This window comes from Euleptes europaea, chromosome 17 (assembly GCF_029931775.1).
Source record: "Euleptes europaea isolate rEulEur1 chromosome 17, rEulEur1.hap1, whole genome shotgun sequence".
In the NCBI taxonomy this organism is placed as follows: Eukaryota; Metazoa; Chordata; class Lepidosauria; order Squamata; family Sphaerodactylidae; genus Euleptes; species Euleptes europaea.
Window position 1 is genome coordinate 41,161,563 of NC_079328.1, and position 26,937 is coordinate 41,188,499.

Genomic DNA, 26,937 nt, shown 5'->3' on the forward strand with positions numbered 1-26,937 from the left:
TTCACTCTTCTTGGGCGCTAAGAGTCTGAGATGAAGCCCCTCGGGAAGGTTTGCTGACCAAACAGCCATTTTAAAACCATTTTAAAAGTTTTTAAAAAAACCTTTGAACGTGATACAAAATCAGTGGTCCATTGATGTGTATTATCGGCCCGGCCCTTCTCGTTTTCCTCGTTCCGTTCTTTGTTTGGACGGCTAGAATTGTACATCAAGTTTCCAGAGTTCCCCATAGACACAACTTTCAAAGAAGCTGATTATATTCCTTTGTTGATGGAACTTGGTGATTTGTATATTAGCGTGTGTTTTTTCCCCCCTTTCTCTTCTCCGCCATGTTTCCTGTGGGTCCGAAAAGCAAACGGCAAATATACCTTTTCTCGGTTCTACGATGTGACTTGGTTCATGGAGGCCAAAAGCAACGCGAACGCAGAATCGGGATTCTGCATGAGCTCATCCGGTTTGCCAAACTCGGATACCTGAAAGTCATCGGGAAAAGAGACTGAGCAAATATCAGCTGCATAGGTAAATGTCAAGCAAGACGCCGGAATACAGTGCGCTTTTTCGCATGTGTTTCCTGTTATGCAAACATTGCCTTGGGGAAGGAGGTTAGCAACGGAAAGTGAAGAAGGAGTTTCCGCAGGAACGATTCTCTTCCTAGAAACTTCAGGGTGACAAAGCCGTGTACAGATGAAAAAATGCCGGGTGGGATCTTGGGACACGATGGCCCTGTTAGCAGCCCCTCCCTTCTCACCGCACCCTCCATCAACGTTGTCGTCTTTTCTCGGGTGGGGGAAAAGAAAACCTAGATATGCATACAACCCGAGCCTGCCTGTCGATTAAGATCTTTGGCAGAGACCCTCCACTGTGTATCCCCACTTTTGTGGGCCAAACGGGTAAACTCCAGAGACAGAGTCTTTTCTACTGTGGCACCCAGGCTCTGGAGCTCCCTTCCCTGCAGAAGCTCCGCTGGTGTTGAATTCACAAGCTTTTAGGCACCAGGAAAAGACCAGACTATCTAGATTCCCAGCCCCTGTTTCATTAGTCGCTTTGTCACATCGCCCTACTTTTATCCCATGGTTCTCCCAATCAGTTTTTTCTGGTTTTCTGATGCCTTTTTTAGGATTCTTAAGAGCTTCCTAAAGCTAGATCTAAGGCTATTTTAAACCACCAGTTACATGTTCCCTCTCTGTTGTTGTTTTTGCTGCTGTTTTTATCTTTACACCTCGTTGTTGCATTCTTTCAGTCTTTAGATTTTTTAAAAATTGATTTAGGGCATCTTACTATTTAGAAATGAATATCTAAATTCATCTAAATATACTGTATAGATATTTCAAAAATGTGTATGTATGTCTGTATGTAAACAGCTACACTTGGCACAAGACCTGCAAAGAGTAGTATGCTTAGGAAACAGGGGTGTGGGGGAGAATACTTTGGATTTACTTGCAAAATCTAACAAAGAGGATCCTTCCCTTTTAGTGGTGTTTTGGACCTCAGGTTAGTGGGAATCTGAGAAAAGTAGGAGCATAGCCTATTAAGAACTTGAGCCCAGCCAATAAGTATTCCTTGCTCCATTTACCCCATACTCCAGCTGGGGTATCAGCCAAACTACTGGTTTGGCTCAAGCCAAGAAGAAGGAAGGAGATAATGGGCTATATGCTTATTAAATCAGTAGGTCACGCAAGAGAATCATTTGCTCTGTAAAGGTGAAAAATCCAAACAAACAACATTGGACCTAGTCCAAGGGTTACGTTTTTGCTGATTCGTGTGCATGTTCTGTCAGACGCATTCATTTCATGTGGGGCTGGCCAGGAATGCTGGGCTTTGCCATTGTCTCAGATAACTGAGAACTCGGCACCATCCTCTATATGACAGCCCTTCAACCATCTTCGAGTACTTGAAGGGCTGTCATGTAGAGGATGGTGCCGAGTTGTTTTCTGTTGCCCCAGAAGGTCGGACCAGAACCAACGGGTTGAAATTAAATCAACAGAGTTTCCATCTAAACATTAGGAAGAACTTTCTAACAGTTAGAGCAGTTCCTCAGTGGAACAGTCTTCCTCGGGAGGTGGTAAGGTCTCCTTCCCTGGAGGTTTTTAAGCAGAGGCTAGATGGTCCTCTGTCAGCAATGCTGATTCTATGGCCTTAGGCAGATCATGAGAGGGAGGGCATCTTGGCCATTTTCTGGCCATGGAGTAGGGGTCACTGGGGGTGAGAAGTTGTTCATTTCCTGCATTGTGCAGGGGATTGGACTAGATGACCCTGGTGGTCCCTTCCAACTCTATGATTCTATGATCCCCTACAAAACACCCACCATACATACCCGCAGGTGCACAATGCAGAGGAAAACTGGCACAGGTGGGCAAGATGAATTTTGGGGCAGCTTATCTGCCATTGTGGATTTTCTCATTGAAGAACCCTGATCTCTTCCAAGATATGGCAGGGTTTTTGAGAACACTGCTTAGGAAACTACTGTTATAGCGATTGACTATGAAGCTCTAATGAGCTTCCCCAGCTTATCTGCTTCGGTACCTTTCCGTTGTCCATAACCAAAATGCGGTCGCACTCGAGGACGGTGTTGATCCGGTGAGCAATGGTCAGGACTGTGCAGTCCTTGAAAGCTTCCTTGATGGTCTGCTGGATCTGTGTGTCCGTCTCGGAATCGATGGAGGCTGTGGCCTCATCCAGAAGTATGATCTGTAAGTGGAGCAGGGCTTGTGTAAACAATATAGAGAAGACCTCAAGCATGCAGTAGAGGAACAGGGCAAACTACATTAAGCAAGATGTGTAGTCTTGCAAACGAAAGTAACCAGGCCAAGTCATAACTCACTCCTCCCTACAAAACTTCTGGAGGGGAATCCTACTTATGTAAAGATTATGCAGATGTATATGTCATATAAACTGGAACCATACAACCAATCTCAGCTTCCCAGCTCAAGTACTACTTCATGTTAATATTTTTTTTTGCCGTCAAGTCAAAGTTGACATGGCGACCACGTAGGGTTGCCAAGGCAAGAGATGTTCAGAGGTGGTGTAGTGGTTAAGAGTGGTGGTTTGGAGCGGTGGACTCTGATCTGGAAAAACCGGGTTTGATTCCCCACCCCTCCGCGTGAGTGGCGGAGGCTAATCTGGTGAACTGGATATGTTTCCCCACTTCTCCACATGAAGCCAGCTGGGTGACCTTGGGCTAGTGACACTTTCCAGGCCCCACCTACCTCGCAGGGTGTCTGTTGTGGGGAGGGGAAGGAAAGGGGATTGTAAGCCGGTAGAGAAAGTTGGTATATAAAAACCAACTCTTCTTCTTCTTCCTTGTAATGGCTACACTGGTGCCTGCATATGTGCGAGGGTTGCCATCTCTGGCTTGCGAAATTCCTGGAGATTTGGTGTCAAGTGCCTGGGGAGGGTAGAGTTTGGGGAGGAGATGGCACTCAGCAGGGATGTGATGCTATGGACTCCCCTCTCCAGAGCTGCTATTTTCTCCAGGCCAGAGGAACTGATTTATGTAGTCTAGAGATCAATTGGGAGAACACCAGACCCCACCCGATCGACAACTGTAGTATGTGCCCGTGTATGTGAACTTTGGAAAGAGGAGGGTGCAGAACAGGTCTCTGTTATACCCTATGGGGATCTCTGTCCATGTGGGTGTGGCTCACATGGCTACCTGCACTGAGCCCTTTTATTTTATAATATAGCTTGCCTTTTGGCCTCAAAGGGGGGTGGAAACAGTTACGGGATCCAAGCTGTGTTCTCTGTGAGGAAAGCTGCAAAATGTTGTATCACATTTTGGAGTTGTTTGTGCATCAAACGATGACTCCGAGAAACACCACACTTAAAGCCCCAACCGGTCATCCCTCAGCGACTCTTTAAATGAACAAATATTTGGATTAATTATTAGCCAGCACTGATCCAGCTGACATTTTGCAGGAGAGGGGTGGGTGTGCGCAAATGACCCGGTGTGCCAGTCACCTAAACAATAGCACCATCTTCCTATTCAGCTGAGAACAACATCTCAGGTAGTAGCATTAATGGGAACAGAAAGAAGATCCCCAGCCCTGTGAGAAAAGTGTGTAAAATGGTAATATACACAGGTATTAGGAGCCCCATGGCACAAAGTGGTAAGCTGCAGTGCTGCAGTCCAAGCTCTGCTCACGACCTGCGTTCGATCCCGACGGGAGTCGGTTTCAGGTCGCCGGCTCAAGGTTCACTCAACCTTCCAACCTTCTGAGGTCGGTAAAATGAGTACCCAGCTTGCTGGGGGTAAAGGGAAGATGACTGGGGAAGGCACTGGCAAACCTCCCCGTAAAAAAACACAAAAGTCTGCCTAGGAAACATCGGGATGTGACGCCACCCCATGGGTCAGGAATGACCCAGTGCCTGCACAGGGGACCTTTACCTTTTTTTACACAGGCATCATTCTGGAGTATTAACTTCTTTAATACATTTACCAAAGACATCGTGGTGTGCATGAAACGTGCCTAAATATGTTAATATTGCTCCTCAATTAGGCAGTTTATTGCTCTTCTTCAGGCAGTTTATGAGAGGGAGGGCATCTTGGCCATCTTCTGGGCATGGAGTAGGGGTCACTGGGTGTGTGTGGGGGAGGTAGTTGTGAATTTCCTGCATTGTGCAGGGGGTTGGACTAGATGACCCTGGTGAACCCTTCCAACTTTATGATTCTATGATTGTGTTACGAACAGATCCATCATGCTTGTGCAAGGGCCTGAAGCAAACAAAATAGACTGACCCAAGGAAGAGAGCCAAAGGGTGTGCATCTTAGCAGAATAAAGCAGCAAAAAAAGTAGAATTGGTCCAAGGTAGCAAAATTATCTACTCCACAGACTTGTCTTTATGAGTTCCACAGAAAAGAGATCTCCACAAAATGTGCACTCACTGTAGTGGGAGTTAACGGCAAAGAAGAAGAAGAGTTGGTTTTTATATGCCAACTTTCTCTACCACTTAAGGGAGACTCAAACCGGCTTACAATTAACTTCCCTTCCCCTCCCTACAACAGACACCCTGTGAGGTAGGTGGGGCTGAGAGAGTGTGACTAGCCCAAGGTCACCCAGCTGGCTTCATGTGGAGGACTGGGAAAACCAAGCTGGTTCACCAGATTAGAGTCTGCCGTTCATGTGGAAAAGTGGGGAATCAAACCTGGTTCTCCAGATCAGACTCCACCGCTCCAAACCACCACTCTTAACCACTACACCATGCTGGCTCTCTCACAAAGTGTGCCATCAAGTTGCAACCTACTCATGACAACCCCACCAAGTTCCGCATCTTGGGGTTTTGATGAGCAGAGGTGATTTGCCATTGCCTTCCTCTGCGGAGTCTTCCTTGGTGGTCTCCCTTTCAAGTACCGACCCTGCTGAGCTTCCAAGCTCCTGATGCAATCAGGATGGTCTGGGCTAGCTGGGATGCTGTAACTCAGGAGCTTTGATAACTAAAAATTCTGGCGGGGGCCAAGTGGGATTTACAGATACGTGAATCAGCAGCATCAGGACCATGAATCACATCATACTGTGATGACTCAGAGTGTTAGTCTGGCTGCCTAAATGTGCCTGCGCGCAGAGATGCCAAAGCAAAAAGAAAATGGTTTGGAAACCTGTTTGGGGGTCTTTCTTGACACTGCTTTGGGGACAAACGACATGTGGGAGCCCCTTTCGCACCCAATGTGGGGCAGAATCCTTCTTACTACTTAAAGAAGAAGCGTTGGTTTTTATAGGCCAGTTTTCTCTACCTTTTAAGGAGAATCAACCCAGCTTACAATCTGTTTCCCTTCCTCTCCCCACAACAGACACCTTGTGAGGTAGGTGGGGCTGAGAGAGCTCTAAGAGAAATGTGACTAGCCCAAGGTCACCCAGCAGGCTGCATGTGGAGGAGTGGGGAAACCAGCCCGGTTCACCAGGTTAGAGTCTGCCGCTCATGTGGAGGAGCTGGGAATAAAACCCCGGTTCTCCAGATTAGAGTCGTCCGCTCAAAACCACTACACCACGCTGACAAGATGATCCAGGCTGACAAAGATAGCCATGTTACCCAGGGAAAAAGACTGTCTCACAACTCACTCGGGAATGCCGAAGAAGCGCTCTCGCCATGCAGAGTAGCTGCCGTTCCCCCACAGAGAAATTTTCTCCGTTCTCAACAACTTCTGCCTGAAGCTTTCCTGGCAATTTGGAAATCTGAAAAGGAACAGACGCATTCCTGTTATTGGCCACTCCGCCCCCCCCCCCTCCGCCGCAAGATCTTGGAAAGCGCCATTGATTTCTGGATCCACTCTTTCTCCAGCCAGCTCCTGTCCTTCACTCCGCCAAACATCCCAACAGCTTTTGACGTTCTCCCCCTTTGAACGCACTTCTCTCTTCCTTAAGGAGTCTCAAAGCGGCTTACTATCGCCTTTCCTTCCCCTCCCCACAACAGGCACCTTGTAAGGTAGGTAGGGCTGAGAGAATTCAGAGACAACTGTGACTAGCCCAAGGTCACCCAGCAGGGTTCATGTGGAGGAGTGGAGAATCAAACCCGGTTCTCCAGATTAGAGTCCGCCGCTCAAAAACACTACACCATGTTGCTTTTTGGAGGGAGGAGGGAACAGTTTAAAGACCCCCTCCCACAGTACTATGGCTCTGGTTTGTTTCTTCCCTTCCAGCTCCTATATGCTGGTCTATGGCTGTAACAATAAAGAACCCTTCCAGCGCCTTTGAACGTAAAAAAAATAACATGGGAGATGTTGACTACAGAGCTCCTTTGTGACACAGACTTCCTATTTGCCTTGGATCTAATGGGAATTCCCCACCCCCAGCCCCAATCTCTTACTCTCAAGAAATTGAGGATCGGGGGGTGGGTGGGAAATGGCATCTGTAGCAATGCTCTAGGAATTTCCCCTGCAGTCTATGATCTTTACCATAGAGCTTGGGATAATTCCTAGAACATCACCCAGAACTGACGTCACCTCCTCCCCAAACTCCACCCTCCCCTGGCACCACCCCACAAATAAGAACATAAGAACATAAGAAAGGCCCTGCTGGATCAGACCAAGGCCCATCAAGTCCAGCAGTCTGTTCACACAGTGGCCAACCAGGTGGCTCTAGGAAGCCACAACAAGATGACTGCAGCAGCATTGTCCTGCCTGTGTTCCACAGCACCAAATATATTCAGCATGCTCCTCTGATACTAGAGAGAATAGGTATGCAGCATGACTAGTATCCATTTTAACTAATAGCCATGAATACCCCTTTCCTCCATGAATATGTCCACTCCCCTCTTAAAGCCTTCCACGTTGGCAGCCATCACCACATCCTGGGGCAGGGAGTTCCACAATTTAACTATGCGTGGTGTGAAAAAATACTTCCTTTTATCTGTTTTGAATCTCTCACCTCCAGCTTCAGCAGATGACCTCGTGTTCTAGTATTATGGGAGAGGGAGAAAAACTTCTCCCTGTCCACTCTCTCCAAACCATGCATAGTTTTATAGACCTCTACCATGTCACCCCAATCTCTCAGCATTTGTCTAGGAGGAATTAAGAATCCTCTCATGTCCGGACCATCTTGACTTCAGCAGTGCTATCATATTTGGTGCTCCCTGACCGCCACCCGCTGTGCTCTCTCTTTGCAGCGTGGGTACAGTACCCGCATATCCAAAGGTCTCCGCCCTCCCCCCATGAACTCTTTAGTAATCGTTAAGAACCACCATATGCTACAACCATCAATTATCTCTTGTCATTTAAAATAGAAAAAAAGGAAGGAACAATGGGGGAAATGTAATTAGCGAGCATTAATTGTTAAAAAAATTAAATGGGTTGGAATATTATCGTGCCACTGCATTATTCTTTGCTGCTTTGTCCCTGTATTGTGATTAACGGCACGCAGTTAACCAAGAATGACAGTGTTCAATGTATTGTCATTTTAAATCAAGTAAATAATAGAGAGCAATGGGGGCGGGTGGAGGGTTAAGTCTGGGAAACAGAAAAAAAAGATAAACGTACTGTGTTCTGCATAAACGTTCTGTCCAGAGCTTGCCAGATTTGATCATCTGTGTAGTGGTTAAAAGGGTCTAAGTTGTACCTGTAATGCAAGAATTGCAGTGAAAGAATCACATTGTTCATTAAAAAAAAAAAATCCGAAGTACTGTCCCCTGTAAACAGTAATTCTGAGTGGATTAAGGCCTTCCTTAAGTTCTTATGTTCTTATGATAGCACATACATAGGTATTTGATGACTGGTTTGAATCTCCATACGGATTTAGATGCTGGTCCTTTTAATTCTACATTGCAGAGATGACGAATGCGCATGGGGGGAGGGGAGGCTCGCCGCATCCTCCTTCACATCTGACCTACATGCCCTCATTGACAAGGGAGCATAGGTTCTATGTGTGTATAAAGGGTTCACACAAAGGCAGCTCTCTGTGCCATGATTCCTGGTAACGGGGAACGAATCTTACGTCCACACACGTGCACGTTCAGAGTCTTATGTTCTTATATGGAAATTAGCATTACTGGTTATGTTTTGCTTTTGCAGAAGAGGTTAATTTATAATTACGACAACAGCTACCTTACGGTACCTACAAACAGAACAGGATCTTGAGGAATGACCGAAAGCTTCGTCCGGAGAGATTCCAAACTTATTGTGTAGATGTCAACCCCGTCGATCAGGATGGTGCCGGAGGTGGGTTCTACAAGTCGGAACAGGGCGACCCCTAAGGACGATTTACCTGTTGGAGTTGAGACGCGGTATCGGTTATTACCAGCAACCCTGTGAGCAAAGATGCCAGGCAACATGACGATATCTGGGGTTTAATGCGAGTTTTTTTGGGTTTTGAAAAAAGGAAAATGACAGATCATTCATAATTGTGCTTCTCAGGCAGACAGAATTTTTGGCAAAGGTTCAGTAAAATCCATTATATTGTATTACCTTTTATGGCAGGAGTGGGGAACGTCAGGCCCGGGGGCCGTTTAAGGCCCGCAAAATCATTTGGTATGGCTGTTTGTGGGTCCTGGTAGATCTCTAGCTCAGAAGGATCTGGCAATCCACCCCCTCCTGCGGACAGGAATAGCCTCTATTCAAGGCGGATGTGAGTTTGTTTTGCTGAGAAAAGGAACCTTTTTTCTCCCTTGCAAAAGAGTCATTAGCTATAGAGCTGCCAGGACCGCCCAAGAAACTGTGTTAACCCTTTCTCTCCTGGGCCGTGGAGAAACATATTCCCTCTGTACTACAAGAGGGCTGGGGGTGGAAGTGGCGACAATGGAGGGATTAAAGGGGGCAGGGCCAGAATGCGTACAGGGGGGTGTTCTTAGCCAGTGTGTCCTCATTTCACCCCTGCAGGCGGAAGTAGCAGGAGCCGGCTGTAGAATCCAGCCTCGACCATGTGCCGCAGGAGCAACTCCGGCATGTGGCTGGATGTCTACATCCGGCTGGTGCAACGGATCAACCTGTGCCACCAGGCGGGTGAGTGCACCACCGGTTGGATGCCTGCCTGCTTGCTCGCACCGGGGGGGGGGTCATCTGGGGCAGCTGCCTGCTTGGGGCTTGGTCGGCTAATTTTAAGTTGATAGTTTTGTATGGACCACGAATGATGTTATAAATATCCAAATGGCCCTTGGCAGAAAAAAGGTTCCCCACCCCTGTTTTATGGTGTTAGCCACTCTGAGCCCAGCCCTGGTTGGGCTGGAGGATGGGATGTAAATCGAAATAAATAAATAAATTAAGGAAAGAAGGAAGGAAGAAGAGTTGGTTTTCATATGCCAATTTTCTCTACCTTTTAAGTAGAATCAAACCTTCCCTTCCTCTCCCCACAACAGACACCTTGTGAGGTAGGTGAGGCTGAGAGAGCTCTAAGAGAACTGTGACTTGCCCAAGGTCCCCAAGCTGGTTTCATGTGGAGGAGTGGGGAATCAAACCCGGTTCTCCAGATTAGAGTCCACCACTCCTAACCACCACACCACACTGGAAGGAAGGAAGGAAGGAAGGAAGGAAGGAAGGAAGGAAGGAAGGAAGGAAGGAAGGAAGGAAGGAAGGAAGGAAGGAGGAAGGAAGGAAGGAAGGAAGGAAGGAAGGAAGGAAGGAAGGAAGGAAGGAAGGAAGGAAGGAAGGAAGGAAGGAAGGAAGGAAGGAAGGAAGGAAGGAAGGAAGTGATTGGGTGGGTATCAGCAGATTCAGGTCACAAGTAACCAACAGCTGGATGCAAGACCAACAAGATTTTCAAGGGATGAGCGTTCAAGTGTCCAAGCTTCCTTCATCAGATGACAAAGTACGATATCTCTAAAGTGTGGTATCTCTACGACACTGCCTCCACACATAGGCATCATGATCATGCAGAGGTGGGAGGCAAGATCGAAGTGATCATGACCCCTCCAATTCTCTGCCCATTCACTGAATGCACAGGCAGGTCATGTGCATGGGGCTTATGTCTTTGCACTCCTCCGTGTGCATGCAAAGACAATCCCCTCGGCACGCATGCGCCCTATCGGTCATAATGACGGGGGTTTCACCGGCCACGACATAAATCAGCAAAAACTGGAGCAAAGCAGCTCACCGGAGCCTGTCCGGCCAACGATCCCAATTTTTTCCCGGCCGCGAATGCTCAGATGTATGTCAATGAGAACCAAGGGGCTGTTTTCTCTGTATTTCATGTGATATCCTCGAAAGACTATTTCTCCCTGGTCTGGCCAGCTGAGGGGAGGGCTGACAAACGTGGCACCCTCCGGCACCTCAGGAACACAGGTCTGAAAGAAACAGTGGAAAGAGTAACATTAATTTTCTGCCACAATACTGGGAGCCGGCATGAGTGAGGAGAATGAGCTGTGGTCTGGAAGGTGCTTAGGTAGGGTTGCCAACTGCCAGGTGCTAGCTGGAGATCTCCTGCTATTACAACTGATCTCCAGCTGACAGAGATGGGTTCACCTGGAGAAAATGGCCGCTTTGGCCATCGGACTCTATGGCACTGAAGCCCCTCCCCAAACCCCGCCCTCCTCAGGCTCTGCCCCCCAAAACACCCGCTGGTGGTTGATGGTCAGGGGAAATAAAAACATGCTCTCACTTGTCATGTTTTAGTGTGACAAAAATGATTCCAAAGAACCTTTGTCACTCTGAACACACAGTTTCATGTCCTGGGGAAAGCTTTGCTAAACCTGGTTGTGCAGGGCTTCATGTGTGATAGGAGAAAGCCAGGTGTGTGTGGGGGCACCACCTGGCCAGTACCTGTGTGTCACACATATTTTCTTCAGTATATTTGGTAAGGCAAAGGATGAAGACAATATTTGCATCCTGCTTCTGGGCATGATGAACCTCAGTATCCTGGTAGGCTCATATGGGAGTTGGTGCACCTGCATATATTATATTATGTGTGTGTGTGTGTGTGTGTGCATGTGTATGAACACATGTCCCAGGTTAAATCCCCGGCATCTCCAGTTAAAGGAACCAGGCAAGTAGGTGATGTGAAAGACCTCTTCCTGAGACCCTGGAGAGCTGCTGCCGGTCTGAGTAGACAGTACTGACTTAGATGGACCGAGGGTCTGATTCAGTATAAGGCAGCTTCCTGTGTTCATGTGTCTATAAACATATATGCTGCTTTAAATTATATTGTTTAAGAAGTACAGTCAGTGTACCGGAATCACACTGGGAGGTACTAGGCAGAGCTGACCAGCGTACGATTTGTATATATGTGCATGAATAAGTGTCCTGAACTGGATGGCCCCGGGCTAGCCTGATCCTCACAGATCTCAGAAGCTAAGCAGGGTCAGCCCTGGTTAGTACCTGGATGGGAGATCACCAAGAAAGTCCAAGGTCGCTACGCAGGGGCAGGCAATGGCGAACCACCTCTGTTTCTCTCTGTTTCTGTCTCGCCTTGAAAACCCTTCAGGGGCTGCCATAGGTCTGCTGTGACTTGACGGCACTTTCCATCGTAAGTCAAGTTGTACAGCTGGATTCACACCATGGATCAACAGTCTGCCATGTCTGCTGCTAAGGTATTAAGATCTTTACCCTTTATTGTCATGCTGCTGGGTACGTGATCTGGGAAATCTGGCACTCCAAGCAAATGATTTTAATGCTGGCTTACCGTGATGTATTCCATGATCTGCTCAACGGAAGTAAACTTCGCTTCGGTCTCTGTTCCCATTCTTACACAGATTTGAAGAAGCCCACTTAACTACAAAGAAAGAGGAGTAAATTTCACGGGAGATCTTCATGCACAGTTTGTGCCACTACACCATACTGGGTCAAGTAGCAGGTGATGTAAAAGACCTCTGGCTGAGGCCCTGGAGAGCCGCTACCCATCTAAGTAGACAATACTGACCTTGATGGATGAACGGTCTGATGCAATATAATGCAGCGTCATGTGTTCAACGGACTTAAAGGTAAAGGTCCCCTGTGCAAGCGCTGGGTCATTCCTGACCCATGGGGTGACATCACATCCTGACGTTTACTAGGCTTATGGGGTAGTTTGTCAGTGCCTGACCCATGGGGTGACATCACATCCTGACGTTTACTAGGCTTACAGGGTGGTTTGCTATTGCCTTCCCCAGTCGTCTACCCTTTACCCCCAGCAAGCTGGGTACTCATTTTACCGACCTCGGAAGGATGGAAGGCTGAGTCGACCTTGAGCCCGCTACCTGAAACCGACTTCCGTCAGGATCGAACTCAGGTCGTGAGCAGAGCTTGGACTGCAGTACTGAAGCATTACCACTCTGAGCCACGGAGCTCCTTTCAATGGACTCAGAAGGGCGTAATTCTGCTTAATGGAACAGTGAATGTCTTCAAGGCTAAGTAGGAATCTAGACCAAGATCTCCCAATCCTAGCCTGATACTCTAGCCACTATGCCACACAGTCTCTCAGCTAGGGTTGCTAGGTCTCTCTTCATGACCGACGGGAAATTTTGGGGATGGAGCCTGAGGAGGGCAGGGTTTGGGCAGGGGAGGGACTTCAATGTCATAGAGTCCAATTGCCAATGCAGCCATTTTCTCCAGGTGAACTGATCTCTATTGGAAGTTCTCTGGAAGTTCTCTCAGTGGAAAGAAAACAAACTCAAGAGATCTTGCCTGTGCAAATTCAGATGGCTTTATTAGCTGTGGAAAAGTCACCACAGAGTGACTTTTCTGCAAAGCAGCCACATACTAAAGCTATCTTGCTAAGGGACCACACTGACAAGAAACACCCTTTATCATATAAATATTGGAAAGAAAGAAGATCCACTGGTTGAGGCTCTTCTATCTTTAAAAAAAAAGTTGTGCATGTCTTTCCTACATGTGTGAATCCATCCACTCTCATTCACACAACCTGTTGCTCTTCTGGAGTTGGAAAGCCGTCTTATGCAAGGCCGTTGACCTAAGCGAAGTGAGAGGGACTATTCAAAGCCGGAAAGGGTCTTTAAGGAGAAGAGAGTGACTCACAAACCCAGCAACCATTCTCTTCACCCTGAGGCAATTTCAGCGCTATTACAACTGCCTGTGGAGACTGAGAAACTACAGGCCTTGGAAAAAAAATATCTTTCACAATTTGACTTCAGGGGCCTATGTTTCACTGACTTCTCTGCTGACTCTGAGGAAATGTATTTGTCCTTTGGAAAATGTGTTAAAGAAAGCGACTTGTGGTTTACCACGAGGGGAAAGAAAATTAGCTACCTCATACTTGAAGGAAAACATTACACTTTAGGCAAAATCTGCCATTCCCTCTCGTATTAATGCCTATAAAATATATGCTTTAGCGGCACATAATTAATCCTGCAATGGTAAACAGATGGCTCTTGGGGTTCACTGTTTACAAGCTTAAAATGTCAGGGACAGGACTTCTGGCCCAGGGTGAGGAAAGGTTAAGGGGACAAATGCAGATAATAGTGCCTTGGAGAGAGCCAGTAGGGATGGAAATATTTCCTCCCTGGTTTGAAAGTTTAAAGGTTAAAGAAAGAGTGGAGGCGGGGACACCATGCCCAAATTAAACAGGTACTGCAGATAAGGATGCTTAGGGTGACTTTTTTGGAAATAACATATTGATTTCTATGTACAATTAAAATCAAACACAAATGATTTTGGTGTTTCTCTCCCCCCCTCAAGACAGGTTTGGTGGTGGTGGTGGTGGTAGTGAAGGAGGAGGAGGAGGAGGAGGAGGAGGAGGAGGAGGAGGAGGAGGAGGAAGAAGAAGAAGAAGAAGAAGAAGAAAAAGAAGAAGTAGAAGAGGAGGAGGAGAAGGAGGAGAAGTGGTTTTTATATGCTGACTTTCTCTACCATCTAAGGAAGAATCAAACCGGCTTATAATCACCTTCCCTTCCCCTCCCCACAACAGACACCCTGTGAGATAGGTGGGGCTGAGAGAGCTCTTAATAGAACTGTGACAAGCCCAAGGTCACCCAGCTGGCTTCATGTGGAGGAGTGGGGAAACCAACCCAGTTCACCAGATTAGCGCCCGCCGTTCATGTGGAGGAGTGGGGAATCAAACCTGGTACTCCACATTAGAATCCACTGCTCCAAACCACTGCTCTTAACCACTATACCATGCTGGCTCTCTGCAATGGGTAACTTGAAGGTTACTTATTGCAGGTCCTCCTGGGTCCTCCATTTCGAGAGCCTATCGACAACTGCAGTTGTTGCCGGGTGGCCATTCCTTTGTGGGACAAATGGAGCCAGTTTTGTGGGGTGGTAGAATGACAGACTAGGGCTGGGGGGGACCTGAAACCAAATCAAGGTCTCTGGCTGACCTTGGGCCGGGCACTTTTTCGCCCTAAGCCACCTCACAGGGGCAGTTTCAAAGACAGAATAGAGGAAGGGACAATGGTGTACACCAGAGCTCCTTGGAGGCTGAGTAGGAGGGAAAACCATGTCACATAAGTATGAGATAACGGAGGATTCTTATAACGTGTCTTTTTACCTGGATAATGTAAGATAAAGCCAAGCCTTTTGCTGCGGTGCTGATGGAAGAAGGGGAGAGAACAACAAAGAGAGCTACCATCAGAGTCACAATGGTCATGAGGATATCGGTCCTCAACGCAAACCAACGCAACGCACAGTTAAACAACATGAAATGGCTTGAGTTCTCGTCATTCAGCTCTTTAAATCTGAAACACAAAGCAAAAGAGGGAGACTCGTGTCAGGTCGGTTCGACTCGCAGGGCCGGATTTAGGTTTGGTGAGGCCCTAAGCTACTGAAGGTAATGGGGCCCTTTATATGTTCAGCTGTCCTTTGTCAACAACAAATTGTCGGTGTTTTTTGTGTTGAATATATGCTATATGGTAATTTATGGACTTAATGGGTATTTAAAGCCATTTGCACATAACAAAATATGTATTTTATCAAGGTAATTGTTGAACTGATATTTTAGGGAGCAGGCTAGCAGGCGGGGCCCATTACTTACATCATAGGAGCCTACACAACACAAAACACTGTTGCTGTATGTAGGTTTTACTTTAATTGTTTTTTATCTTATATTTTGGAAATGTACATCCAGTTTTTTTTCCTTTAAATTTTTTGGGGGGCCCCAAGAGAGTAGGGCACTAAGCTATAGCTTGTTTAGCTTATACGTAAATCCGGCACTGGGTTCGAGCACACAAACGCCAGGCCTGTTTCTCGGCCTATGTCGGCTGCGGGGTCTGCCTCCATCAGAACTTTCACTGCAGGCTTTTTGTCTGTTAGAATTATTTATTTGTAGAGTTTGCTTGGGGGAACATTCTGCAAAATTCGCAGTGTGGTCCTTACCAGAGCTACACCTTTCTAAGACCATTGACTTCAGTGGACTTAGAAGGGTGTAACTCCACTTAGGAATGCACTGCTGATCACATTTCTGTACGTGATTTGCGATGGGAAGGCGGTGCAGTATAAGCCTGGTCTCATCAGATCTTGGAAGCTAAGCAGGGTCGGTACTTGGATGGGAGACCACCAAGGAAGACTCTGCAGGGGAAGACAAATGGCAAACCACTTCTGCTGCTCACTTGCCTTGAAAACCCCCTGCTGGGGTTTGTTTCCCCACTCCTCCACATGAAGCCCGCAGGGCATAAAAACCAACTCTTCTTCTCCAGGAGATCTCCAGCCACCACTTGGAGGCTGGTAACCCTATCTACAGGAAACAGGATTCTGGACTAGACTGGCCATCGATCTCATCTAGTGCGTCTCCTCTTGCTTTCTTATGTGCCCATGGTTCTTTTCATTTTCATTTCTTGGCACCAACTTTTCCCCGTGCAATCTATACATTATTCCGCAGTATTTGTGCATCAATAAATCAGCATTATAGACTGCATAGATACCGGAAATATAAAGGAAGCACCTTCTACATATAAATATTGTATACATTGATGCAAAATTACCATATGACATGAAAAAGCAACAGTGTAAAGCAGAGGACCAAGATCACTGAGGAAAAGATGCAAACTGATACGAAAAGAGGAGGAGGAGGAGGAGGAGGAGGAGGAGGAGGAGGAGAAGAAGAAGAAGAAGAAGAAGAAGAAGAAGAATTGAGGAGGAGGAGGAGTTGGTTTTAATATGCCGACTTTCTCTACCACTTAAGGGAGACTCAAACCGGCTTACAATCACCTTTCCTTTCCCTCCCCACAACAGATACCCTGTGAGGTAGGTGGGGCTGAGAGAGCTCTAAGAGAGCTGTGACCTTCCCAAGCTGGCTTCGTGTGGAGGAGTGGGGAATCAAACCTGGTTCTCCAGATCAGACTCCACCACTCCACTTGTCCCTAGGAATGGGTGTTGGGTGTATAAAGACTTCTTTGGTTAATTCCACTAGCTCAGAGCTGTACGTGACGCTTTTGGTGCCCTTCTTCCTCAGTTACTCCCTCGCTTGCAAGAACCTGGCCGAAGACTCCGGGGTCCTGTTGCATTCTCGCACTGAGAAATACCAGCTCCAAACAATGGCATCCTGCTTGGAAAGAACATAAAGGACTCCAAGGAGGAGGCCATGCGACCATGCACATAACGATCTCTTTGAGACAATTCTGAGAAATCCACAGAGCAAAACCGGCAGCTTCCCCGTGGCTTCTCATTTTCTGCAAATGAAAAAAAATCCACAGGATCTCTGCTCCCTCCGTAGCACGATAACGGAGCGGTTCTATCAATGTCCTGGCAGGTGTAAAACCTGCAGTATTGGTGGTCAGGTGGAGAATAAAAGCACACTTTTATCTATCCTGTCCAAGAGACTTGACTGAGCAAATATGATTGTATGGTGTGGGGGGTGTTGGGGGGTGGGGAAACGAGGTATGCAAGCTAGGTGACTTACCGAGCAATATAATCGTCCTTCTTGTTGTAGGCATGAATCGTACTAAGGCCCTGGACCGAAGTCGTTATCAGAGAGAACCACGGAGACCTGCTCCGGTTTTCCAGACGTTTTAGTTCCCGGATAGCCCTCTGGAAAATCCTGCCACAAAAATGCATTGTACAGCCTAAGATACTGGCTTTTTTAAAATTTATTTTTGAATTTAAAATATTCTTATACTTAGGGTGGGTCTGGAGATCCACCCCCCCAGAATCACAACTGAGCTCCAGACTACAGAAATCAGTTGCCCAAAAAATGGCTAATTTGGAGGGTGGGGTCTATGGCATTATACCCAGCTGAGGTCCCTCCAATCCCCAAACCCCACCCTCCCCAGGCTCCACCCCCAAATCTCCAGGAATTTCCCAACCCAGAGTTGGCAACCTGACTTCTGGTGTTGCTGACTTTCTGGAATCTCCCAAATCCAGTTGGAGGAGGAGTAGTCCATTCATGGCCTTGGAACCACAGCCAGCATACAAGCTTGCCACCCTCTGGAGCAAGCCTTAGTTTCTAGAAACACGTCAATGATGTTTTTTTGAGGTGTGCTTGCACGCGGCAAATAATAAAAAGTGCTGTTGGCTTTTTCCAGTTGAGCTATTGAATTGTGGCGCATTTGCAAATTTGCAATGATCACTTGCAAACACTTCATGCATCACTGAGCCCTGTGTACGGTTTTGCCCTTCTAAGCCTAGCTCTGTGGTGGTCTCACAACTGTTTGTGGGTCTAAGTATCCGCATCCTTTTTCTGAACCATGCAGCATGCAAAATTAAAAAAAAGCATAATCAAAGTTTCAAATAATGCCTCAACGGGCATTCTTTTCTGCCATCCCCCCCACCCCAGTTTCTAGTAAAGTGGGTGTTCAGAAGTCTTTAGAATATTCTTGTTTATCTCCGTACAATGGAACAAACGATGAATAATAATAACGGAACCTCTGATTTATTCCATTTGATATACTAGCAACAAGAGACTCGTAGAACATTAACATTCTGCATGCGCTGCCTGACTCTTTATGGCTCTGAGCGACTGCCTCCTTCTCCCCAAGCTACCTTATAGCCGTCACTTCCCTTTGCTGGGCTGCCAAGGCTCTCTAGGCAAACAGGCTGAGGACGAAGTGCATATCCTGACAGTTCCTGAGAGCCAGCGTGGTGCAGTGGTTAAGAGCGGTGGTTTGGAGCAGTGGACTCTGATCTGGAGAACCAGGTTTGATTTCCCACTCCTCCACACGAGCGGCAGAGGCTAATCTGGTGAACCGGATTTGTTTCCCCACTCCTCCACATGAAGCCAGCTGGGTGGCCTTGGGCTAGTCACACTCTCTCAGCCCCACCTACCCTATAGAGTGTTTGTTGTTGGGAGGGGAAGGGAAGGTGATTCACCAGTGGCAGCCACCACGTCCCCGCCCCTCAGGCAATCCTATTGGGTAAGCACCTTGGATGCATACTCAGTTGTGCATAAATGCTTGAATACACCACAGTTTTTGCTGAGGTTGTGTGTGTAAGGAACACCACTTAATTCTTACAAGAGGTAAACACCCAACTTACCGGAAGAGCAGCACAAAAACAATCATGAGGATAGCCACAACAATGAGGAGGAAAGGAAACACAACTGCAATGATGACGAGGATGGAGAGCACCATGAAAAACTGCTGCAGGAAACTCTCAGCTTGGAACGGGAGCCTCACGTCCAATTCGTCCATATCCTTCGAAAACCGGTTCATTAGTCTGCCAGTGGGAGTCATATCAAAGAAGCTCATTGGACTCTGTAAGATCTGTGGATAAAAGGGAAGGGGAACACCCCCCATTAGCAACAACAGCAGCAAAACAGAGTGGCAGATGTGTCTTTGACGACATTGGGGATGGTATAAATACAGCAATGTGCTGTTCCTTTTGTTTCATGACTGGAAGGGGGGTCTTCTTTGTAAAAAAAAAGTCTTTCAAGAACAAACATACTTTGGTTTTGCAGAAATGTCTTTAAAAAGAGAGGGGGGCGGGAATCAATAAAATGCGCCAACATCACAATGTTGGAAATAAACAATTCTCTTTAAAGCTGGGATAATTCCAGAATGCATATCCCCAACCTGGTAAAACACAACATCATGGAAAAGCAGTGTTGGAAGAAGCCAAAATGAATCCATCTGCATCTTCTCAATCTACGCAATCCATATTAAGTATGCAGAACACTGCAGAAAGATCATTGCACGGCAGATGCAAGTGACTTGAGCAACGAAGCCAAGCCAGACCTTGCAATGGAAGACAAAGTCCACCTAGAGTGTCTCGTCTACTTCCCAATGACAAATTCTCAAGGTCTGGCCATGGGAGGTGCCTCAACTCAGCGGTAGAGCATCTGATTTGCATGCAGAGGGTCCCACTCCCAAGGTCAACCCAGGCATCTCTAGCTAAAAGGATCAAGCAGAAGGTGATGCCAAAGGTCTTCACCTGAGCTGCTGGCCGAGTAGACAAAACCGACCTTGACAGACCAATGGTCAGACTCAATACAGGTTGAGTATCCCTTATCCAAAATGCTCGGGACCAGAAGTGTTTTGTGTTTCAGATCCGCCCCTCTGGATTTTGGCAGATTTGCATATACATAATAAGATATCTTGAGGTACCTTGTGAAACATGGTGTTGTGTAGAGTCGACGAAGCTTTCAGCGTCGTCTTCGTGAAAACGAACCCCTTGATGATGCTCAGGACAATCATGGACACCATGCTCATTCCATAGATCAACTGATAGAAGTGTAGGTTAGGATTATCAGTAATGCTCCCTCCATTACAGGTTGTGTTCACTGACAAGCTGCAGTTGGCCTTTAAAGAATGGGTTAAAAAAAGATCTCAACTTTGCAGTTGTGGATAGAGTACTTTGCCGCCACCCCCCAAAGAAATAATGACAAATAGAGACAAAAGAACGTTGGACAGTTTTCTGCTCTAGCAAGTACGGCACATAACTTTGCCCAGTGGGCAAAACAGTGATTACATTATAAAGGAAAGGAAGCAGATGGCGCTGGATTTTAAACAATTAAATCAATTTCAGAACGGGAGCTCTAGTGACCAATACATCAAGCTTTGCCTGATCCCAGAACTGCACTTTCGTTCAGCTATCCGTTCCTCAATACGGCTGTTGCTTCTTCTGCATCTTGTCCCGTCGATATTTGTGAATGGTGGTTTTGGACCCACCACAGGGTTGCAGGACCCTTGGACAGCAGAAGACCAGGTTGCTGGCCATTCGTTCTGGAAGCAGTCCTTGTACTGACGTTGTCAGGTGAGCGTCAATGAAGAGACACATATGAGTAAGATGGGTAGAGAGTGGCATAATATATGGGCCAGCTTGTTCATCAACGGTGTCAGTCTGGGTTCCTAATTTGAATGACCACACCAGGGAATCAACCTCTGTCTCAGCCATCAGCCTTCCCCCGACACATTTCAGCAGGGTCTTTGTGCTTCTGACTCTTTTTTCACTATTAAAACATTGCCATATCAGTTGATTCATTTATACTTTTTTTTTTTAAAGGAATCATCTGCAAACTGCCCTGACCTGGATGGCCTGGGCTAGCCTGATCTCATCAGATCTAGGAAGCTAAGCCGGGTAGGCCCAGGTTAATATTTGGATGGGAGACTACCAAGGAAATCCAGGGTCACTATGAAGAGGTAGGCAATGGCAAAACCCCTTCCAAACATCTCTTGCCTTTAAAACTCTGTGGAGTCACCATAAGTCATCTGTGACTTGATGGCACTTTCCACTCCCATTCTGCAAACAATTACAGAATTTCCCTGGAGGTTGGGAAAGGTGTTTTGCTGATGGCACAGGTGCTAGCCAGTCAATGCTGTCTGCAATCAAGTTGTTGTTTGGCCACCAATTTGCGAAATAATTTCCCCCAAAAAACTTGGCCGGATTTAGACATGCTGAGGACCTAAACTATGTAAGAGGCCCCATTGCATTGCCGTTGAATGTAATTTAGTATTTTTAGTAATCTTTTTTGCATCTCTGGCCACTCATAATCTGAGGTCCTAAACAGTAGTTTACTTAGCTTATGCCTACATCTAGCTATGCTTGACCCTGGAGAGAGCAAAGTATATCTAGACTAAATGTGGCAATGTCGTTTCTTAAACCAGCTGCATCGCTGTACAAATACCACACCCGGCTTCCTATTAAGTGGGAGGCATTTTGTGTACAAGTTAAGCAAAGCAGATCGATACCCACGTCGATTTTTCAAAGTTCCCTGCCAAACTGAAAGGTTAGCCTCAAGCATGCTGGTGATATTGCCATTAAATTGCAAAAAAACCAAACCAACCACCCCACCCCCCCAACAAAACAACATGCCTCTCTCTGAAAATCCATTTTGGATACTGACAACAACAACACAGCAATGAGCTTTGAAAAGAACTCTGCACTTTTATAACGCTACAGAGGTGATAATTTGGCCTCCTGAGAACAGTACTTGAATGTGAAAACCTACCATTCTGTAGGTGAGAAGCCCTCCTAAGTCTGCAATCTTCAAGTCAAAGTTCTAGCTCTGGTGCTTTGAAATATGAGTCAGAAATTGACATTAGAAAAGGTAAGAAAGGTAGCTTTCAAAAAGGGATTGCTTTATAGGCAAAAACCAGACCAACTTGGATTTACACACAATCCAGGATTTGTTACTTCCATCTGGAAAACTAACCCGAGTTTGTTATGCAAACCTCCGTTGAAATAAACCACGGTTCACCGTGATAACTGAATGCAGGCCAAGAGGCTGATGGCACCTTAAAGAGGAACACATTTATGGTAGTAGAAGCGTTCATGGGCCACATTGTCCGAGTCAGAATGCTGAGTGGTGCACTTACCCCCGAGCCCTGCTCCAGCCAGAAACTCAACCACCAGTTGCTGAACGCCGAACAGCCAATCATCAGAACAAAGAGCAGCACCACAAAGAACCATAATATGAAACCTAAAAGGGAAACATTAGACCAAATGAATACCTGTTGGCATAGGACCACTTCGCCCTCTGAACTCATGCATGTCTCTTGAGGGTTGCACCCAAATGCATAATGCACTTCGGCAGTGAGTCCTACTAAACTCAGCGGGCTATTTCACACATTGCAAAGTCCACATGACTGACAATGGCCAGATCTACTCTAGAAGTTCTGTGCGCGAAACTTAATTCCTGCGTGTATGGGGGCTCAATTCAGATTGGGATCATGGCACGCAGGGAGAAGACGGCACTTAAGCCTGTCTTCCATGCTGTTTTTCCAACCCGTTTTTTTCACAGGGACTGGAGCCACTGTTTGCCTCACTGAGGAAACGTACGTATACAGAGGGCTACAGATACGGTTCCCTAACAGGTTAAATAGCAGCTCCCCAGGAACTGTTTCTGGTTGGGAAAATGGAGCAAGGGGGGAAAGCTTAAGCCCCTCTCCCTGCATGCTGCTCTCTCAATCCAAATTGGGCCCGCACATGCCTGGGACCTCTAGCACAGAATTCTCAGTCCACATCTGTCAGCAGTTCACAACATGGACTTTGTAACTTGTAGACTGCCCTCTGAGTAGGCATGCATTAGAGATATTCTGATTTAACCTTTGTACCAAATTGTCTGCACAGAGCTCTCATTCTGGCACTGTGAACAGAATAACCATTCTAATATCTAACAGTCAAGTGTGGCCTCATCTGCGGATACTTAAATCCACAGATTGGGGCCATGCTCACACACACACAAAAAGATAGTTCTGCAGATCTGGGGGGACCCCCCCCCCAGGTTTGCAGAAGTAACTGCAAACATTTTAAAAATTACATTGGGGTTTTAAATCCCATAAAATAAAGAGCATTGTTTGCGTTCACACAGACAATGCACCTGTCTTCTGTGTCATGTCCTGTGGTGGTGTCTGGGAGCCATGTTGGGCCTGATGGCAACTGTAGGCTGAGGCCCGGAACCACTCCTGGCCTGGTGGCAGTGGAGTCCAGGAGGCACTGTGGGCGTGGCCATGCCAGCAGCAGAGTCTGGGAGGCACTCTGGGCCCAGGCCAGGTCAGTGGCTGTGCCAGGCCTCGTCACAACAACAGGTAGTGATTGTGTTGGAAGGCACTGCACCAGGGCTCTGCAGGTAAGTGTGTGTGGGGGGGGTGAGGTTCCCAACCAAGAACATAAGAACATCAGAAAAGCCCTGCTGGATCAGACTCAGGTCCATCAAGTCCAGCGGTCTGCTCACACAATGGCCAACCAGGTGCCTCTAGGAAGCCAACAAACAAGACAACTGCAGCAGCATTATCCTGCCTGTGTTCCACAGCACCTAATTTAATAGGCTTTGTAATAGGCTAATATAATAGCAACCTCCCACAATGGAAGCAGCTGCTTCTTGAACAGGAGCTCTCTGTATACACAAAGGTGATGCCTCCTGAGTTCTAAGTATCTTCTGCTCCAGTGAGGTAGAGGAAAGTTAGGAATGGCTATTTGATTTGGGGAATAGATTGGGGGGGGGGAAGCAGATGGGTGCCAGGAAACCAATGATTGGGTGCCATAGTGGCTACAGGTGCCATGTTGAGGGTCTCCAGGTTAGAGTGCTGACCTAAGCCTTGGGACACTGATGTCCAAATCTCTCCCCAGCACTGAAAGTACTGAAATGAACACATGAAGCTTCCTTGTACTGAATCAGACCCTTGGACCATCAAAGTCAATATTGTCTAAGACCGGCAGCGGCTCTCCTGGGTCTCAGGCAGAAGTCTTTCACATCTCCTACCTGCCTAGTCCCTTTAACTGGAGATGCCGGGGACTGAACCTGGGATCTTCTGCATGCTCTGCCACTGAGCCACAGTCCCTCCCCAGTATGAAGACATGAAGCTGCCTTATGATGAATCAGACCCCTGGTCCATCGAAGTCAGTATTGTCTACTCAGACTGGCATCATCTTTACAGGATCTCAGGCAGAGGTCTTTCACATTACCTACCTGCCTAGTCCCTTTAACTGGAGATTCCAAGGATTGAACCTGGGGCCTTCTGCATTCCAAGCAGATGTTCTGCCACTGAGCCACGGTCCCTCCCCAATATGAACACATGAAGCTGCTTTCTACTGAATCAGACTCTTGGTCCATCAAAGTCAGTATCGTCTGCTCTGACTGGCAGCGGCTCTCCAGGGTCTCAGGAAGAGGTCTTTCACATCACCTACCTGCCTAGTCCCTTTAACTGGGATTGAATCTGGGACCTCCTGCATGCCAAGCAGATGCTACCACTGAGCCACAGCCCCTCCCCCAAAGTAACTCAGTGACATTGCACCGGTCGCTTTCCCTCAGCCTGACCTACTTCACAGGGGTGTTGTGGGTATATATTGTGTGGGGTAGCAACAGTATGCTGTTTCAAGCTCCTTGGCAGGTGGGGTGGGGGGAAGGATAGCTAAACATCGGGCACCTTGACAATTCTAGTTCCCTAGAAAAGCAGTATATTGAGAGAGATACCTCCGGATGCCTTAATGTAAGTGTGATAGGTTTTCCACGACACAGAACCTTCCTGCTTTTGCTCCTTCTGAACAAGTTGGTTGGCAGGAGCTGCGGCAGAGAAAACGTTGAGTATTTATTCACACCAAAATGTTATCCAGAGCCAACATATCTCATGCATTTTAAGTAAAATTGGTCGTCACTCGAGTCTATCCACTAAAATAAACATTTGAGGCTTCACGGGAGCCTCGGCGAAATCTATTCCTCCCCCCAGCCTCCCTGGATAAAACCATATGGTAAGTGCTCCCTCGTGTTTTCTAATGGCTGTCGAATGAATTGGAATCCGTGACCGGAATTCAAAGGCAATACGGGCATTGATTGGCTGAAAGTGATCAATATCCCACCATTTGGAATGCAGAATCTTAGCGATATGCCCGTTCTCCCTTCTGATTGTATATAAAGCAAAATGCAAAGGTCAAGAGGGGGGAAAAACAGGTAGAAGGACCGATTTCTGCTTCTCACTTAATGCTGTTTGATCAGCAAACTGTTTAAGTTCATCATTCATCCTGAAATGGGGACACTGTTTACAGTTGGCATGACATAGTGGTTAGAGCTTTTGGACCTGGGAGAAGCAAAATCAAATCCCCACTCTGCCATGGAAGCTCACTGGGTGACCTTGGGCCAGTCATTCTCTTTCCCAGCCTAACTCGCAGGGCTGTTGTAGTAAGGATAAAGTGGAGGTCAAGAGAACACTGTGATGAGCCATTCTGGGTCCCCGTTTGGGGGGTGGTGTGGGAAGAAGAAGAAGAAGAAGAAGAAGAAGAAGAAGAAGAAGAAGAAGAAGAAGAAGAAGAAGAAGAGTTGGTTTTTATATGCCGACTTTCTCTACCACTTAAGGGAGATGGTGAAACTGTGCGTTCGAATTAAGCACAGTGCAGCATATGAATATCCATTTCCACTCAAGCTCAGAGACATTCAGAAATATATTCAGCCGGCAAACAAGAGCACAAAGGGACCATGTAACACACCTGTGTCTTTTCCTTCTTCAGGGTCCTTCTTGGATTCCTGATCTGTCTCATCAGACACATAAAAAACTGCAGATATTGGAAATTAGAAATCAATCAGAAAAGCAGCCTTGGCTATTTTTTTAAAAAAGTAGGAAAATGCTGGCTATTTTTGTAATACATTATTTTACCAGGATTGTCAATTCCTTTGGCGTTTGTTTCTGTGGCATTATCCTGAACTTCCTCTGGCGTTCTGGTCACTGGATTTGAAATAAATTTGTAATTGTCGCTTGGGGGCTGCAATAAATAAATACATAAAATGCATATTTTACTGAAGAGCATAACAACAGCCCTGTTGGAACAGGCAGAGGGGCCCATCTGGTCCAGAATCCTGGTTCCAACAGTGACCAACCAGATGATTCCAGGAAACCCACTAGCAGGGTGTGAAGGAATCATCAGCGCTCCCCGGCGACTGGTTCTTACACTGGCCATTTATGCATGGCTGTTTCCTCATGGTCACCCCACTGACTACTTTGGGGCTTTGCTTTGATTATGCTTGCATTTTCAGACCCTCAGAGGTCGCCTCTCCCCCCCCCCCGCTCATTTCTCCCTGCTCGGGGAGGGGCCGTGGCTCAGTGGCAGAGCACCTGCTTGGCATGCAGAAGGTCCCAGGTTCAATCCCCGGCATCTCCAGTTAAAGGGATGAGGCAAGTAGGTGATGTGAAAGACCTCTGCCTGAGACCCTGGAGAGCTGCTGCCGGTCAGAGTAGACAAGACTGACTTTGATGGACGAAATGTCTGATTCAGTATAAGGCAGCTTCGTGTGTGTCCATGTGTTCCACGCATTTTGCCAGAGTTTTCTGGATTCGTGTTTAGTCAGACAGGGGAAAACGTGCGGAAACGCATGGGGGGAGCACATCCACCTCTGAGGGTCAGAAAATGCAAGCATAATCCAAGCAAAGCCCCAAAGTAGTCGGTGAGGGGGACCACAAGGAAACAGCCGTGATAAACGGCCACCGTTTCTGGGAGTTGTATTTAGCTATCATGGGCTGTAGATGTCCATCAGGCCATCCTCCATAAAATTATCTAATCCTTTTTAAAACAATCCATCTAGGGTAGTACCTACCACTGTTTTTGAGTCATCAATCCCAGCTCTCGTTTCCTATTTTATACTTACAAAATAAGAAAGCCGGGTATGATGCCACCGGAACTGTCCCTGCAACTAAAATATTTATTTAGATATGCCACAACGGCGGCGAGAGTCGTTCTCGCAAGAAAGTGGAAACAACCAACTTTGCCAGATGTAGATGATTGGAAAGACAAAATAA

At 46.9% G+C, this 26,937-nt stretch overlaps 1 protein-coding gene across 1 annotated transcript in view; it reads right to left on the bottom strand.

Annotated features, from left to right (window-relative positions):
- Positions 1-377: 377 nt before the first annotated feature.
- The window catches only part of LOC130488734 (ATP-binding cassette sub-family C member 12-like), a 54,579-nt gene continuing 28,019 nt past the window's right edge, over positions 378-26,937 (bottom strand). The window contains exons 17-31 of the mRNA XM_056862373.1: positions 25,801-25,906; positions 25,634-25,699; positions 24,627-24,716; positions 22,030-22,133; positions 19,819-20,013; positions 18,752-18,978; positions 17,181-17,318; positions 14,835-15,021; positions 12,033-12,122; positions 10,509-10,698; positions 8,528-8,687; positions 7,964-8,042; positions 6,051-6,164; positions 2,521-2,685; positions 378-470 (exon numbers count right to left, since the gene is read on the bottom strand). Of these exons, the coding sequence (XP_056718351.1) occupies positions 378-470; positions 2,521-2,685; positions 6,051-6,164; positions 7,964-8,042; positions 8,528-8,687; positions 10,509-10,698; positions 12,033-12,122; positions 14,835-15,021; positions 17,181-17,318; positions 18,752-18,978; positions 19,819-20,013; positions 22,030-22,133; positions 24,627-24,716; positions 25,634-25,699; positions 25,801-25,906 (2,004 nt within the window). The remainder of the gene's footprint in view (positions 471-2,520; positions 2,686-6,050; positions 6,165-7,963; positions 8,043-8,527; positions 8,688-10,508; positions 10,699-12,032; positions 12,123-14,834; positions 15,022-17,180; positions 17,319-18,751; positions 18,979-19,818; positions 20,014-22,029; positions 22,134-24,626; positions 24,717-25,633; positions 25,700-25,800; positions 25,907-26,937) is intronic.